A 13,552-nucleotide genomic window follows, 5' to 3' on the forward strand; every position below is an offset into this window, starting at 1 on the left:
AAAAAAAAAAAAAAAAGAAAAATGTCATCGCTGTAAAAGTGACGAGAGTTTGAAGAGTTCCATCGACACGCTGCCGTATGATTGATAACACGTACGATCGTCACGTACCTACGATATTTGATAAAATTTGAATACGTATAGTAAAAATGTATGGTAATTTTTGTTAAGTTGCGAGAGCTTGCCAGTGGAACGAGATTATTATAACGATTGATCGGAGTATGCGTTCCCTTTCTGACATCGCCGATAATTCAGAACGCGTGAGCGACGTGCCCCTCGGGGAAATGGATGCGAGCGACGCGACGCCAGCCCGGCGAATGAAACGCGTCAGAGTAGCCGGGACTGGGAAACAATAGCGAGAACTAATTCTGCGGTCCGTCGACTCCAGTAACTTCTATCGCGGTTGCATTTATACTCGGAGTCACCCGCGGGCGAGCGGCAGGTTACGAGTAAACTAGAAACATCGGCTACGAAATTCATAGGGTGGAAATGAATTTCCCAGTTTCGACGTGAATAAGCCGCGGTGCCTTTGTCAGCGTGCACGGTTATCGTTCGTTTTGAATATCGCTTGCCACCGATAACGGAAAGATACGATTTCCTATAGCGCTTGTTTAGCCTCCAACAAAGCTTGTTTCCTGTTACAGCAGGTTAATTAACACTTTGAAATAAAACGTTTCAAATTCAGTCCCGGAAAGATGAGATTTCCTGTAAAGCTTTCTTTAGATACACTGTCAGAAGATTATCTGCTCCTATAAGTATTCTAGAGTAATTAGAGCGAAATAAATGTCGTCGACAATATCAATTTTGGTAATATACGCAACTAGACGATTTCGCTGTACTTTTCTTACAGCCTGATATTTTGTGAGAATTAAATATTCTTACCATGTTTCTTACTTTTAACATTCAGTCGTAGATGATAAAACTGGTATTATACACAATTATCGAGATGTACCTACGTATAGACAAATATCAATTTTAAACTTTCCCTAATCCTCCTCGAAAAAACGTAAATATGTATGAATATCCGCAGTATAATTATTAATAGGTTAATCCTTCACACATGTTTTCTCGTAATCTCGAAACAGAATATTCATTTTTATTCGCTATAACATAAATCCAATAATAAATTCAACAATGAATATTCAGCAGATAAAAATAAATATTCCGTCAACGACAGTGTGCAGTATTATTACGCTCTGAAATTAATATGAATCTGTCTATGTAAATTCAAAGAGTACATATTTGCCTAAACGCATAGTAGATTACGAGAACCGTTTAAGACCTTTTTATCTTGTTTGTCACTTTGTCTTTCCACTGTCGTCTCGCGTAGACGACCGAAGTAAAGTATCTGATGATGCATCGAGCTGGTAATTGCAGGGTGCATCGAGCCGCGCAGCGTCTGATCATGTTGCACCGTTGAAACGACAACGAAGGGTCGAGGTGAAGTTGCAAGGCAGGCAAGACGAACCTCGCTAATGACATGATCATTCGTTAAACGATCAACTCCGTTCCACCCTTGTTGCGTTTCGCACTGCAAGCAAATTCAACGACCCGACCGTTGATTAATACTTCGTGTTTCTTTCTGTTTCTTGCCCCCCTTTTTTTCCTCTCTCTCTCTTTCCTTTTTGTGCGAGACGTAACTGGCGTAAACACCGTACACGCGCGGCTTAATGAAAACACGCGCTGCTTAATGAAAAGAACCGACCGGTGGGAGGAAGTTAATGAAGCGCCTGCTGGTTTTCTGGGGTTTTAGGTGACGATGGAGGATAATAAAAATCGCAGGTACCAAGATAACGGTTGCTCGTTCGTCGTGGAAGTGCAGCCAAGCTATCAGAACGAGGAACCCGAGGCTAGCAAAGGGTCCACCGACGACGTGACAGCCGGGGTTACTGATCAGCAGGCTCTCGTTCACAGGGAGGAAATTCCGGAGGATAGAGCACCAGGTTTGTTGCTGTTTCTGATGAAACAATTTCTCTTGTCGCGCGCGATGAAAAATTCTATGGAAGTTCAATATAGTTTAATTAGTTAAATTAAATTTCGTGTCATTTTGTACGACTATAAAAATTTAATGCTATCAGGATGAAATGATTGTCGGTTTTTACGCATTTAACCCGCCATCGAGGATCAGTGACGTGTTAACGCAATATCTCATCTCTTCGATCAATTTATTTTAATAGTTTCATTCAATTTGCGTTATCGAGTTGTATCTTTTTTTTTTTTTAATATTGGGACTGTGTGAAAGGAAGTTTCATATTGAAGATAATTCGTTTAATATTTGTCATTACACCTTCTCCTTAGATTTAAAAGAAATTAAAGTAGTTTACATAATTTATCGTTAGTCTATTGCAGGTTACAGACACGAAACTGCACAGAGTACGTATACAGTACTCTAAAATAAAACTATACAATAAAATAACAAAAAAAAAAAAAAAAAAAGAAAAATCGTTGGAAGTCTACTAATGCTGGAAACAAAACGTAAAATTTGACAAAAAAGAAAAAAAAAATGCTTCGTATCCATATGTTGCAGAAATAGAATGTTTGTCTGTTTTTTTAAATAAGCGTACTCGTGTGATCCAGGTTTCGAGAACACAAGACTATTCGGTAGCACGAACACGGGGCTGTCGCAGTCGGATCTCTCGATCTCCAGCCAGGGCTCGGTTAATCCCAGCTATCGTTATGGAAATCAAGTGGAATACGATGCGGGCCATCTGGGTTACCCGATGTACGGCGGTAGCTACGAATCCGATACGTTGTCACGCAAACTCGAGGGTGGCTCGAAATGGGTGGAATTCGACAAATCACCAGACACCGAGAAAACCTTGCTGAATGTGTCAAAAACGTCAAGCATGGAGAAAGACGCCGAGGAAAGCGTAAGTGAACTGAATAGGGTAACTGTTCGTATTAGCGTGCCTGTCCCTATTTCTCTGTTTTCATGTTAAAACGAACTGTACAAAAGAACTTGTAGGAGCGAGAGAAGAATAAGTATGTTTCTCAACGAAGTTCAAAATAGATTACATGAACTACTTTGGAATTATAATAAATTATGGAGAACTTGTAAAATAAGTTACAAAGGACTTGTAAAAATAAGGAGAACAAATACTTTTCTAGCAAAGTTTAATAAGTGTTTTATCTTTAATATCTTTAGGAAGAATTCCAATGACATTACAACATAAATTACACAAAAAAAACTTCTTTGAAAGAAATTCCAATATTGAAAATAAAATAAAGGAAAGATCTGTTTTTCAAAAAAAATTTGACAATTTAAATTTCGAGCACACTAATACGGACAGAGCCACTTCGACATTTAATCAGAGACATCGGGAGATCATGATAGAAAATCGTGTTTCTCCGTTTCCAGCCGTCGATGATGAGCAAACAGAACAATCTGGACGTGTCCCAAGGTTCTGGGGGATCCATGGATCAGCAGGACTCGACAGACGCCAGCATCTCCACCGACACGGTTCGCTCGAACCCTAATCTTCAGGTGAACGGAGCCACGCCGAACAAGCTCGAGATCATGGAGCAAAAGGCGCTCAACTACGACTTCGGCAAATCGGAGACGAACAAGCCGGTGATAACTGGAGCGTTGTTGAAGGACGACGTGCAGGAGGACACGTTTCAGGAACAGCAACGGAAGTTGGGCAATGGCACTTTGACGCCGGAGCACAAGGAGGAGAGAGCGAAGACTCAGAAGCCGGAGAGTTGCACGTTTGTGCCGAGCCACAAACGGAGCGGAAGCATCCCGCCGCGATTGATCGAGGAAACGCTGGAGCTAGATCTGGAACCAAAGAAATCGTTGGATATCTACAGTCAGATTAAAACCAGCACTAAAAGCATACTCCCGGGACTGAGCCCGAAGTTCGAGCTCCTTCAGAACGAAGTTAGCCCGATCGAGGAGAAGGAGAGTTAATGGGGATGGTTGGTTTCACTCAATGGCGTCTCAATGGTAAACCGAAGTCGTCAAAGGGCATCATCATCGATCGGACATCGAACGAGCATCGACGAGCATTCAAGTTCGTCCACGTTGTAACGATTTTCTACGAGAATTCGAAAGAGCATTCGCACAGAGCCAAATCAAAACGAGCGATGGCCACGGGTGGCAGCGAATCTGACGACGCGCTTCCACCCTCGTGGAGAACACGATTTTTATTTAACGAAAAGTCCAAACTCTCATTGTAGATATCTCATCAACGCTGAAACTCACTAAGACGACGTCTGGAGATTTTATCCGAGGTTTTTGCGAAGAGAAAAGGTAGACCAGATCGTTGTAACAGATCGCTGTGTAGCTCGAAGAACTCTCGGCAGTGCAAAAAAANAAAAAAAAAAAAAAAAAAAAAAAAAAGAAAAAAAAAAGAAAAGAAAAGAAAGAAAACAAAAACAGAGGATCGACCAGAGAAAGAGCGATAAAAAGACGCGACGCGCGAGTGTTTGCCTATGATAAAATCATCGAGGGGGAAAATCACGGGGCGACGGATCGATGCGAGTGGAGACACTGGTGGAAGTTGATAAAGTGACCAGAGCAAATTGGTCGTATCCAAGGGAAACGGTGTTTCATAGGTTGCTGCCGGCAGAGACGCTTGGAATTGACAATGTATCCTAATGACTCTCTGCCAGTTCTCCCTTAACTCATCCACCCACCCAATGTTCCTCTCTCTGTCTCACAATCTCTATCTCCCTTGCGCGTTTCCCTTCTACGATCATTCGTCCCTGTTCCGTCGATGTTCGTGCCCTCGCGCCCCACGAAACCTGTGCCCGCTAAATTTACCAAAGCGAGGATCTACGAACCGCGGAGAACAATCGTCGACTAACGAATTCGACGCGCCGTTGCGGATTCCGCGTCCGTGGCTCTGTGTGCGCAGCGACCGCAACCGCATCGGGGAATAGAGCACCGTAGTTGCCGGCGACGCGCACTCCAAACGATCGTCCGCTCGTCGCGTTACGCGGTCGCGAAACGCGCGGTGCTGGTTGTTGGGATTGTCTTTCCAAGAGGGGTTCTTCTGTAGCATGCGTCTGGGATGAGAGGAGGCAGAGGAGATGTGCAAATCGTTGGAAAGGGGGTAATCGTGTTTAGAAATTGCAAGGTGAAATTGCAGGACTGTGCAGTCGAACGCTCGAGACACTCGAGACATTCGAATATGTCGGATGTTCGAATGTTCGCATGTTCATTCGAGTGTTTCAATTCACCTGGGATATTCCGATAAAATATTCCAAATTTCTAGGACATTTGAATATATCGACGTGTAGAAGTCTCGAATAATTTAGATGGTTAGAAGTTTCGTATATTTCAGTATTGAAAATATTGTTGTAACATTCTAAATTCCGAGGACATTCGAGTATTTGTAGAATACTTGGAGAGTTGCAGTTTCGGTATTTTTATTTGCTGGGTAATTGTCAGAAAACCGTCCTGGGTGGCAGTGATTTAGCAAATGCGCGTTAGTTCCTCCCGTTTCCTTGTCCGACCACGCACGGCCGTCTCCCCTTTGGAACATCGCCGCGCGATTTCCAGAGACGAAGAGGGAAACTCTGAAAGTTTACTTGCCGATCTAACTTGGAGAGGATCTTCGAGCGAGTTCGAATGATGTTCGAACCTGTACGTACGCACTCGAGAGGAGGAGAACCGTATCGACGAATTTTGTAAATGATTCCAAGAATCATAGCGACTGGGTTCCGTTCGGCTAAAACCAGTTTTACAAACGAACCACCATTTGCTAAGAATTTTCTATTGTCCGTGAACATAAGTACGAAAAAAATAGCAGATAATTAAGCATCGTAAATGGAACGTTATTAAGTGTCCAGAATGATAGAATTTAAGGCTTCGAGCGTCGTCTGCGATTTTCGATCGAGCAACCTGTCTGCGAATTCTCCGATGGCATTTTTAACCTTGTTTCGTTCTTTGTTTCACCTTGTCGTTGAAATTTTAGGAGTACGATCGATTTATCTTTATCTCGAAATAATTTGCGACTCTTCAGTTCGTTGTTAACTCGTATTTACGAAAGTATTATAAATTAAATTTTTATCAGCTTCGAAACAGATTCAGAAGATGATAGGTAGGTCAGATCACCATTGGGTTATTAATATAAATGGACGTAAAAATGGAAAGTACTTGAAACTAATTCACCAAGGACCAACAACAAATACTTCAATTTCTCTGAATTTTATAAAACTATAGGGATCCTTTAACAAACTTTGCAACGCAGCGTTAAACCACAATGAAACGTTGACAGAGAATTTCTAGGCGCTGAGAGTCGGTTTCGAATCTCGAGGACAACGCTCGTTTTAGTAGATCACGTACACCAGAAGCAGTAAGATCTCGATCTAAGATTTCACTTGGAAATTAATCAGAACCAGTAAATCGATCCTAGGTATGCTGTATCCGTAAAAAAGAAAAAAAAAAAAGAAAGAAAAAAAAGAAAAAAAAAACATGAAACCACACTCACGTTATAATGACGAGGTTCGCGACTCGAGCAAGTCGAACAGAGGCTTAAGATTAACGTTACGTGGATTCTAGTGCCAAAATAGTTCCTTAAGGTTTCTCGACGATGAACGACGTATGCCGTACGACTATACTCGACGATCTTATTATTAATTGTAAACGTTTCGAGCAGATGCCGCGTTACCAATATTTCAGATTTTATACGCTTCCGTTGACATAGTGCGAACGTTGTTGTTGACATGGTGCTATATTGCGTATGGATCTACGGGAACGAGGGTGTACGTGGCTGACCGATTGCCAGTTTCGATCGTTCCGGCTGCCTCCACGTCCTCGTTTCTTCGTTCGTCGCGCCTCATTGGCACTTCCGGTGAGAATCGACGTCCTCCGAACTGTACTACGAAAGTGAGAATTTTCGTCATCTTCCAGGAATACTGTTTAATCCCCGTACTGGGTCCATCCGAATCCACGACATATTGAAAGTTAATATGATGAAATTATATTGAATATAATTTGACGATCATACTTGTTGAATATTTTTGTCCCTCTGTCAATGGATTATACTTTGTGTTAGTGAAAACCTGTTTGTTAAATATTTTTGTTGTCTCTTCTGTGGGTTATTTTCATTCCTCTATCGTATTACGTGCTCTTCTACATAATCTTTATATCTTTTTTATCTTTTCTATTATTATTGCGTAATCACTAGAGAAAGACAAATATAATTACAGTGTATAAATATAATATAATATAAGACTTGTTGGTCTTCATTCACGAAGTATTGTACATGTTTCATGAATTCTGTAAATATTGAAAACGTGTTTACTCATACGAACGGATACGAATGGACCCAGCATTTAAGCCAAGTTTGATCCAAAGAAAGCTCGACCAATTGCGACAACGTCGATACAACTATACGACAATTGATATGATCGATCGCACAGAATTCGTATCTCTTTCACAGGTGATTAAAAAAAAAAAAAAAAGAAGAAGAAAGTCATAAATTCAGGACTCGCGAATGGTATTACTTGGAAATGACAGAACTCTGCATCTTAACACAGTTGAAACGATTATCGAGCACGAGCCGATAAATTTACAACTACCACGAGTAACACTGTCATTGAAAACGTATTCACCGGTCCACGTAAGATAATAGAGTGTAGCCCGTATCTAGCGATTAAGTAAACCATAAACGTTAAGAATTTAGTCATACTCACTGATACACACGATCCCCTTCGAGACAGAATCGATTATTCGTTTTCACGACTCATACGTAACTTCTTATAAAGCCCGGAGTCTGTCACTTGCTTTTACAACGCTAAACGAAGCATAAAAGTCTAGTTTCCAGGTTTAGTGGTTCTCGTGTGGCTGTTACTAGATGGTATTAGAGGTCTAACTCTGTGGACAAGTATAAATTTTATATAAGACCTGAATGTCTCGCGTATTTCTAGAAATATTCGCAAGCCGCAAAAGTAGATGGATCGATCGACTATGTGGGTCGTCCTCGCGCCGATTTTCAGACGCTCTGAAAATGTGTCTTGTCCATCAAAAAATACTCGCCTCGAGAAAGAGGAACGAAGACGTAGAAGCTTGGAGACCGCTTTGGAGATGGACGCGAGGTCGAGCGAGGGTAAAAACAGCGAGCAAATTTAGATCGCGGCATGGCTGACTGTTCAGTTGACAAGAAGAAAAATGGATAAAATAAATAAAATGAATTCGACGTTATTAGCAGAGACAGTTTATGATTAACTAGGGTTTAGCTAATTAAAAAATTAAAAAATTTTGTCAGTATTATTGAGCAAGTAAAACGAATGCTACGTTACATAGAAAGATAGATGATTGATCAGTTTAGTTGACTATAGAGTCAATTATTTCTTCGTATTATATTGCTTTTAAATTTAAGGGATTTAATTTCTTCTCGTTTACGTCTCAAGTTTTTACTGTGATTTTAAGTCAGTTCAGTTTGATAGAGAACTTCTTCAATTTAGAGAATTGTAGAAACTCATACGTATAATTCCAACAAATTCTCCAAGTTGTGGTTCAACTAGGCTAAATTCTAGTTAATAGAACAGCCTCTGATTTCATCCGATGGTCAATTGAATATTCAGCTGTGCCTCGACTGAAGATTACTTGCTGTCGCATCCACCCTAACGCAACTTTCCAAGAGGGAAAAGGGAAGAAAGTCATTCTCCGTTCTTTGACGTAACGCTCTGCTATTCTATCGCATCGCGCGCATCATCAGTTCGTATAAGGACACCTTAGAGATAATTACATGTAGAGACTCGTCGAAGTAAGACTTAATTAACGATTAAGCGAGACGCGGATCTATTGGGATCCTGGCACACAACCGTTCCATATGATCAATTAAAATTCGAATCGTAGTGATTAAGCGAATGGTGACAGAGAGCAGTCAACTGAAGAAAAAAAAGAAAAAAGAAAAGAAAAAAAAAAAGAAAAGAAAGAAAACTTGGGCTTGGATGAGATTGTGCTTTCGATTCGTGGATTTTTAATTCGTTTTGTCGTTCGCATGAGTTCCCAGTACCGCACCAATCTTCGTTTAGTTCTCTTGCTCCCTCCTTGAAAAGGGGGGGATGGAATGAAACGAAAGTCCGAAAGTAACATTTGTCCATCGTGCTGCATACTCGTACGCTGAAGGCACGTGTGTAAGTGTTTCCGAACGAAGTGTGTGAACATTCATTTTCGCTAAAGTACCACGTTGTATATGTCAATTTATTTTGCAAAATAAACCATTGGACACGAAACCTGAGTCATTGCGAGTTTCCGTGGCACATTGTCCATCGATCGTTCATTTCAGTTCGAATATGTATTTCTGTCGTTTGTTTCTATAAATTTTATCGAAGTCTGGTAACTCTGAAATAATGTCTGAAATAGTACGTTATCAAAATTTGAGATCATCGATTCTTTTTCTTTTCCTACTTAATATTCCTCGTAATAGAATTTTAAAGTCCAAAAATTAAGGACTTGCTACATGGTTATAGCTTCTAGGTTGTTGTAGCTTTTGTCATGTTAGATTGCAAGAGTTTGGAATATTCGATTTTATTTCATTTTTCATCGTCATAAAATTAAATAAAATATAGTTCCTCCCAGTCCTCGTTGATCTATATTTTCTCAATCAATAATTTTCTAAATCAAATTTTTAGCAAGTGTTCTCGTTGACGAACGAGCCTTCCCGTCTTTAATTTCCGTAATAGCGATTAGCTGCAGAAGATAACGCCACGTCGGTAACCAACGACCAGTTAAAATCGATCGTAGCGGGGTGCACACCCCCGAGGAACGCAATGGACCATCGACCAACCTAGTAGCAGCTCTGCAATCGAGGGTTGAACTGTTTTACTCTTTGCTACGCCCAATGGTACGCGCCACCTAGTGATAAAAATGCTCAGGAGGTTGGAATCGCGGGGCTCGACTGATAAACCCGTTTTCCAAGGGGTGGAAAAATGGGTTCGCCGTTTCCATTCGGGACGCGGTGGGAAAACGGAGGCCGCGAGGCTGGCGGCGCCAACCGGCGAATCCAGCGAAACGCGAAATATCACTGAATTATACATGCGCGTTTTTAATTCGGTAATCAATAGTAAAAACCGCTAATATATCCCCACCATTTTTCCGCTATTTAGAATTCACCAATGCCCATCTGCCGACAACCCTTTCCGATCGCGTGTGGGAGGAGCCGCCAAATACTGGTTCTCTATTCTCGCGGTCGATCGTGGGGATTTCGAAGGTTCGACTCGTTCCTTTTTTTGCCTTTTTCTTTTTTTCTTTTCTGCTTCTCTCTTTCTCTCTCTCTCTCTCTCCTTCCCCCTCCCTTTAATGCGTCAAACGAGATAACGAACGAAACGAGGATACGAGAGACGAAAGACCGGTGTACCGTGGCGAAATATAAACGCTCGATAGAGAACATGGTGTATTAATAAAGAGTGGATGAATCGGTGGTAAGCTAAATACGGGCGACTTTTCGTATGAAAATTCGAGAGGAGAGGTGATTCGAAAGTTTGGGAGGATGAAAGAGTGTGAAAAGTCGAAGAGATAGAGATGAGGATAACGCGCAAGCAAAGGCTATTTATTTGATCACAATCGCGATGGTAAACGATTGGTAGGCGAGTTCCCGCGTTGGCGAAAGCCAATAGGAACGGGCGATATGTAAAAGTTCAAAAGGGCAGTGATTCGAGAAGCCAAAAATTGGATATATTCGAAAGAACAACGAATTCGTACGAAATGAATAAATTGATAAACTGAATGAGCAAGGTTTTGGTTTGACGAAACAAGGATAAGAAACGAGCAACGTATGAAAACCATGAAACGGCCAGAAGTTCTAAAATTCGAAGGGAGAAAGATGCTCGAAGGACGACGTACCGACAATGGCCACTTGTTCGACAATTTTTCCAAGGCGAGGCCAATTACCTCGTGAAAGACACGAAGTAAGCGAGTGGCTGGTAGGCAGAGGCACGCACAAACATACGAGCGGTCGACCATAATTACTGTTTATTAAAGACGATTGCAAAAACTCGGGCAGGTGCTCGAAGTAAAAAGAGACAGACAGAGAGAGAGAGAGAAAGAGAAAGAAAGGTGGTTAAACTCTCGAAAGTCTATGGCCGTATCTACAAGAGTTCTCTGACGCACGGTTGGTTTTGTTGTGACCAGGACCAGGGCCCTCACGCTAATTTCTTTGCCCCTTTGCCAATTTCATTCTCGCTGAAGGTGGCATTTCTTATTTCATGCGCGTCAGAGATTTTCAAACTAGACGAAACGTTTCCCTGATCGGATATATTAGGATTTCCTTCGAACATTTATACAAGTTTGTACTTGTTGTTCGCTCTTTTCTGTCTCCCAATTAAATATTTCCTATCTTTTCGTTCATATTGCATTGCAGTTTAGCCTGAAATTAAGAAGACTGTACTGAGAAACCTAATTGACGATATAAGTTTTAGTTGAGGGAATCCAACGGGTCACAGGTGGATGATTTTTGTCTTGGCGAAGTATGTTCCTGTTTTTCTATCCGAAAGCACGAAGTATTTAAAGATCACGCATAGGAAAACATGGACAACATACAAACATAGCTACTCCTTTTCCTCTTGTAAGTAAATGAAATTTCGATCATGGAGGGTTGATCGTTGCTAATTTAACTCTTACAAGTCGTTTGATGTTTCTCAAAGAATGGATGTACGAACATGTAACTGTGAAATTATAGGGAGAAACGCCTATCATTTTCTGGTTCAAGGAACCTCCGAATGTTACAGGTGAACGATTTCTAACGTGGCAAAGACTTTATCGGAACATGTTCCTGTTTTTCCATACACGATCTCGAAATATTGCATAAAAAAAAGAAAGAAAAAAAAATGAAAAGAAGAAGAGAACAAAATTACATTTATTTCGGGGGTGAGAATTTCTTGGGCAAGAGAGTCAAGACGACAGTTTCTGCAGATTGTTTAAATACATTGCACGCATGCAGAAACGGAGAGCCTCGAGAACATCGAGAGGGAGGGAAAACAGCCGGGACGTATGTCCGGTGTGGAAAAATCGGCCCGCTGCTAGCGAGCAACGACTCCGGCGGCGGTGGTGGCCGCTGGGTCCGGCCGACGAACTCGCCACGAACTTTCACACCGACGTCCCACCATCGGCCGAGGCAAACGCAGGGCCGCGAATCGAGCGAAACGGGACTGCCCACCGACGCACGGCAGCCGCGCTCTTGGCCAATTATTTTTACCCGTGGAATCGAATTATCGGGCGCGGCGATTAACGCGGATTTAATCGCACCACTCATGTCGGTCCTTTCGGCCGGCCGGAAGCCGGACAGAGGACGGAGGGTGTTCACCCTGTGGGGTGGTCCGATCGGCAAACGGAACGAAGACGACGAAGGAAACTGGCGCGAGATAGAAAATAGAAGGAAAAACGGGCTGGCCCGTAGGGCGGGCGACGCGTTCATATCTATACGCAGGCAGCGTGGGTGACAAGAGAGCCAGGGCTAAACAGAGGAGAGAGAGAGAGAGAGGTTAAGGGTGAGCGGGACACACACACACACACACACACACACACACACACGCGTAGAGAGCGAGCGAGTGGCGTAGAGAGAAAGAGAGACAGAGTGATAGAGGAGTGAAGAGGAGAGGAGAGAGGACGCAAAGCAGCGCGCGGGCAGAGGTGGGCCATAGAGAACGTCGAGGCAGAAAGAAAGAAAGAGAAAGAAGAGAGGAGCGCGGGGCGACGGAGGGCAGAGAAGGGTGCGCTTGAGCGTCGGTACAGATACGGCATTATGAAAACACGAATGTACTTTTAAATCAATACCACCATCGCATTGTAGGGAGTGCACGCTCTGGTGGGGGCGGCACGCTCGCATCCCGGAATACAGAAGAAGAGAGAGCGAGAGACAAAGAGAGAAAAAGAGAGAGAGAGGGAGAGTGAGGGAGAGTGAGAAAGAGAAAAACGAAGGAGCAAGAGGGAAACAGGAAGGTCGGTGGCGCTGCCGCGGAAATCGGCAGAGGAGCGAGAGGACGGCCGTGATAAAAGGATAGGCAGCAGCGATATTCGAACGAGAGGAAGGTGCGGCGGAAGGTGGCTGCGAGGGGTTGGCCGGAGAGAAGAACGATTCAGCCGGGTGAAAAGTACCGCGAAGAGGAGCACCGGTTACCGCGCTTCTGCTTCTCACTGCCTTCGTAACGAGAACGACGGCGTGCGTTGCACTTGCCGCGAGAATGGCTTTTGACGAGCGCGCGCGATATCCATCCTTGTCGACGCTTTTGCCAACGTCGTCGTTGTCGTCATCGTCGTCGCTTGCCGCGGGACGGTTCGTCGTTAATCGTCGCGTTTGCCCACGAACCGACACCGGGCGTGACACGCACGCGAGGTAGTGTTCGCCTCCTAGTCATTCTCGGTGGAAACAGCACGTGGGATAACGCGACGACGCGATAACGCGTGCCACGGTTTTGCCCAGAAGCGAAAACCGGCGGACAACGGGGTCTCTCGTGAGTTTCAGGATCGCGTTGCGTTGCGTTGCGTTGCGTTGCGTTTGTTCGTTTCTCATCGATCGGCTTTTCCTCGGTTGAAACCGAACGGAATTGGGACGACGAGCGGCAAAACTCGCGGAAATCGATTTAATTCGGTCAGCTGGATTTT

At 43.1% G+C, this 13,552-nt stretch overlaps 1 protein-coding gene across 1 annotated transcript in view; it reads left to right on the forward strand.

Moving 5' to 3' along the window:
• The window catches only part of LOC122529876, a 124,459-nt gene extending 115,268 nt beyond the window's left edge, over window positions 1-9,191 (forward strand). The window contains exons 6-8 of the mRNA XM_043656381.1: window positions 1,751-1,940; window positions 2,575-2,867; window positions 3,356-9,191. Coding sequence (XP_043512316.1) covers window positions 1,751-1,940; window positions 2,575-2,867; window positions 3,356-3,907 — 1,035 coding nt within the window. The 3' untranslated portion in view covers window positions 3,908-9,191. The remainder of the gene's footprint in view (window positions 1-1,750; window positions 1,941-2,574; window positions 2,868-3,355) is intronic.
• Window positions 9,192-13,552: the final 4,361 nt, after the last annotated feature.

The sequence above is a fragment of the Frieseomelitta varia genome, unplaced genomic scaffold (assembly GCF_011392965.1).
Source record: "Frieseomelitta varia isolate USP_RPSP 00005682 unplaced genomic scaffold, Fvar_1.2 scaffold_313, whole genome shotgun sequence".
Taxonomy (NCBI): Eukaryota; Metazoa; Arthropoda; class Insecta; order Hymenoptera; family Apidae; genus Frieseomelitta; species Frieseomelitta varia.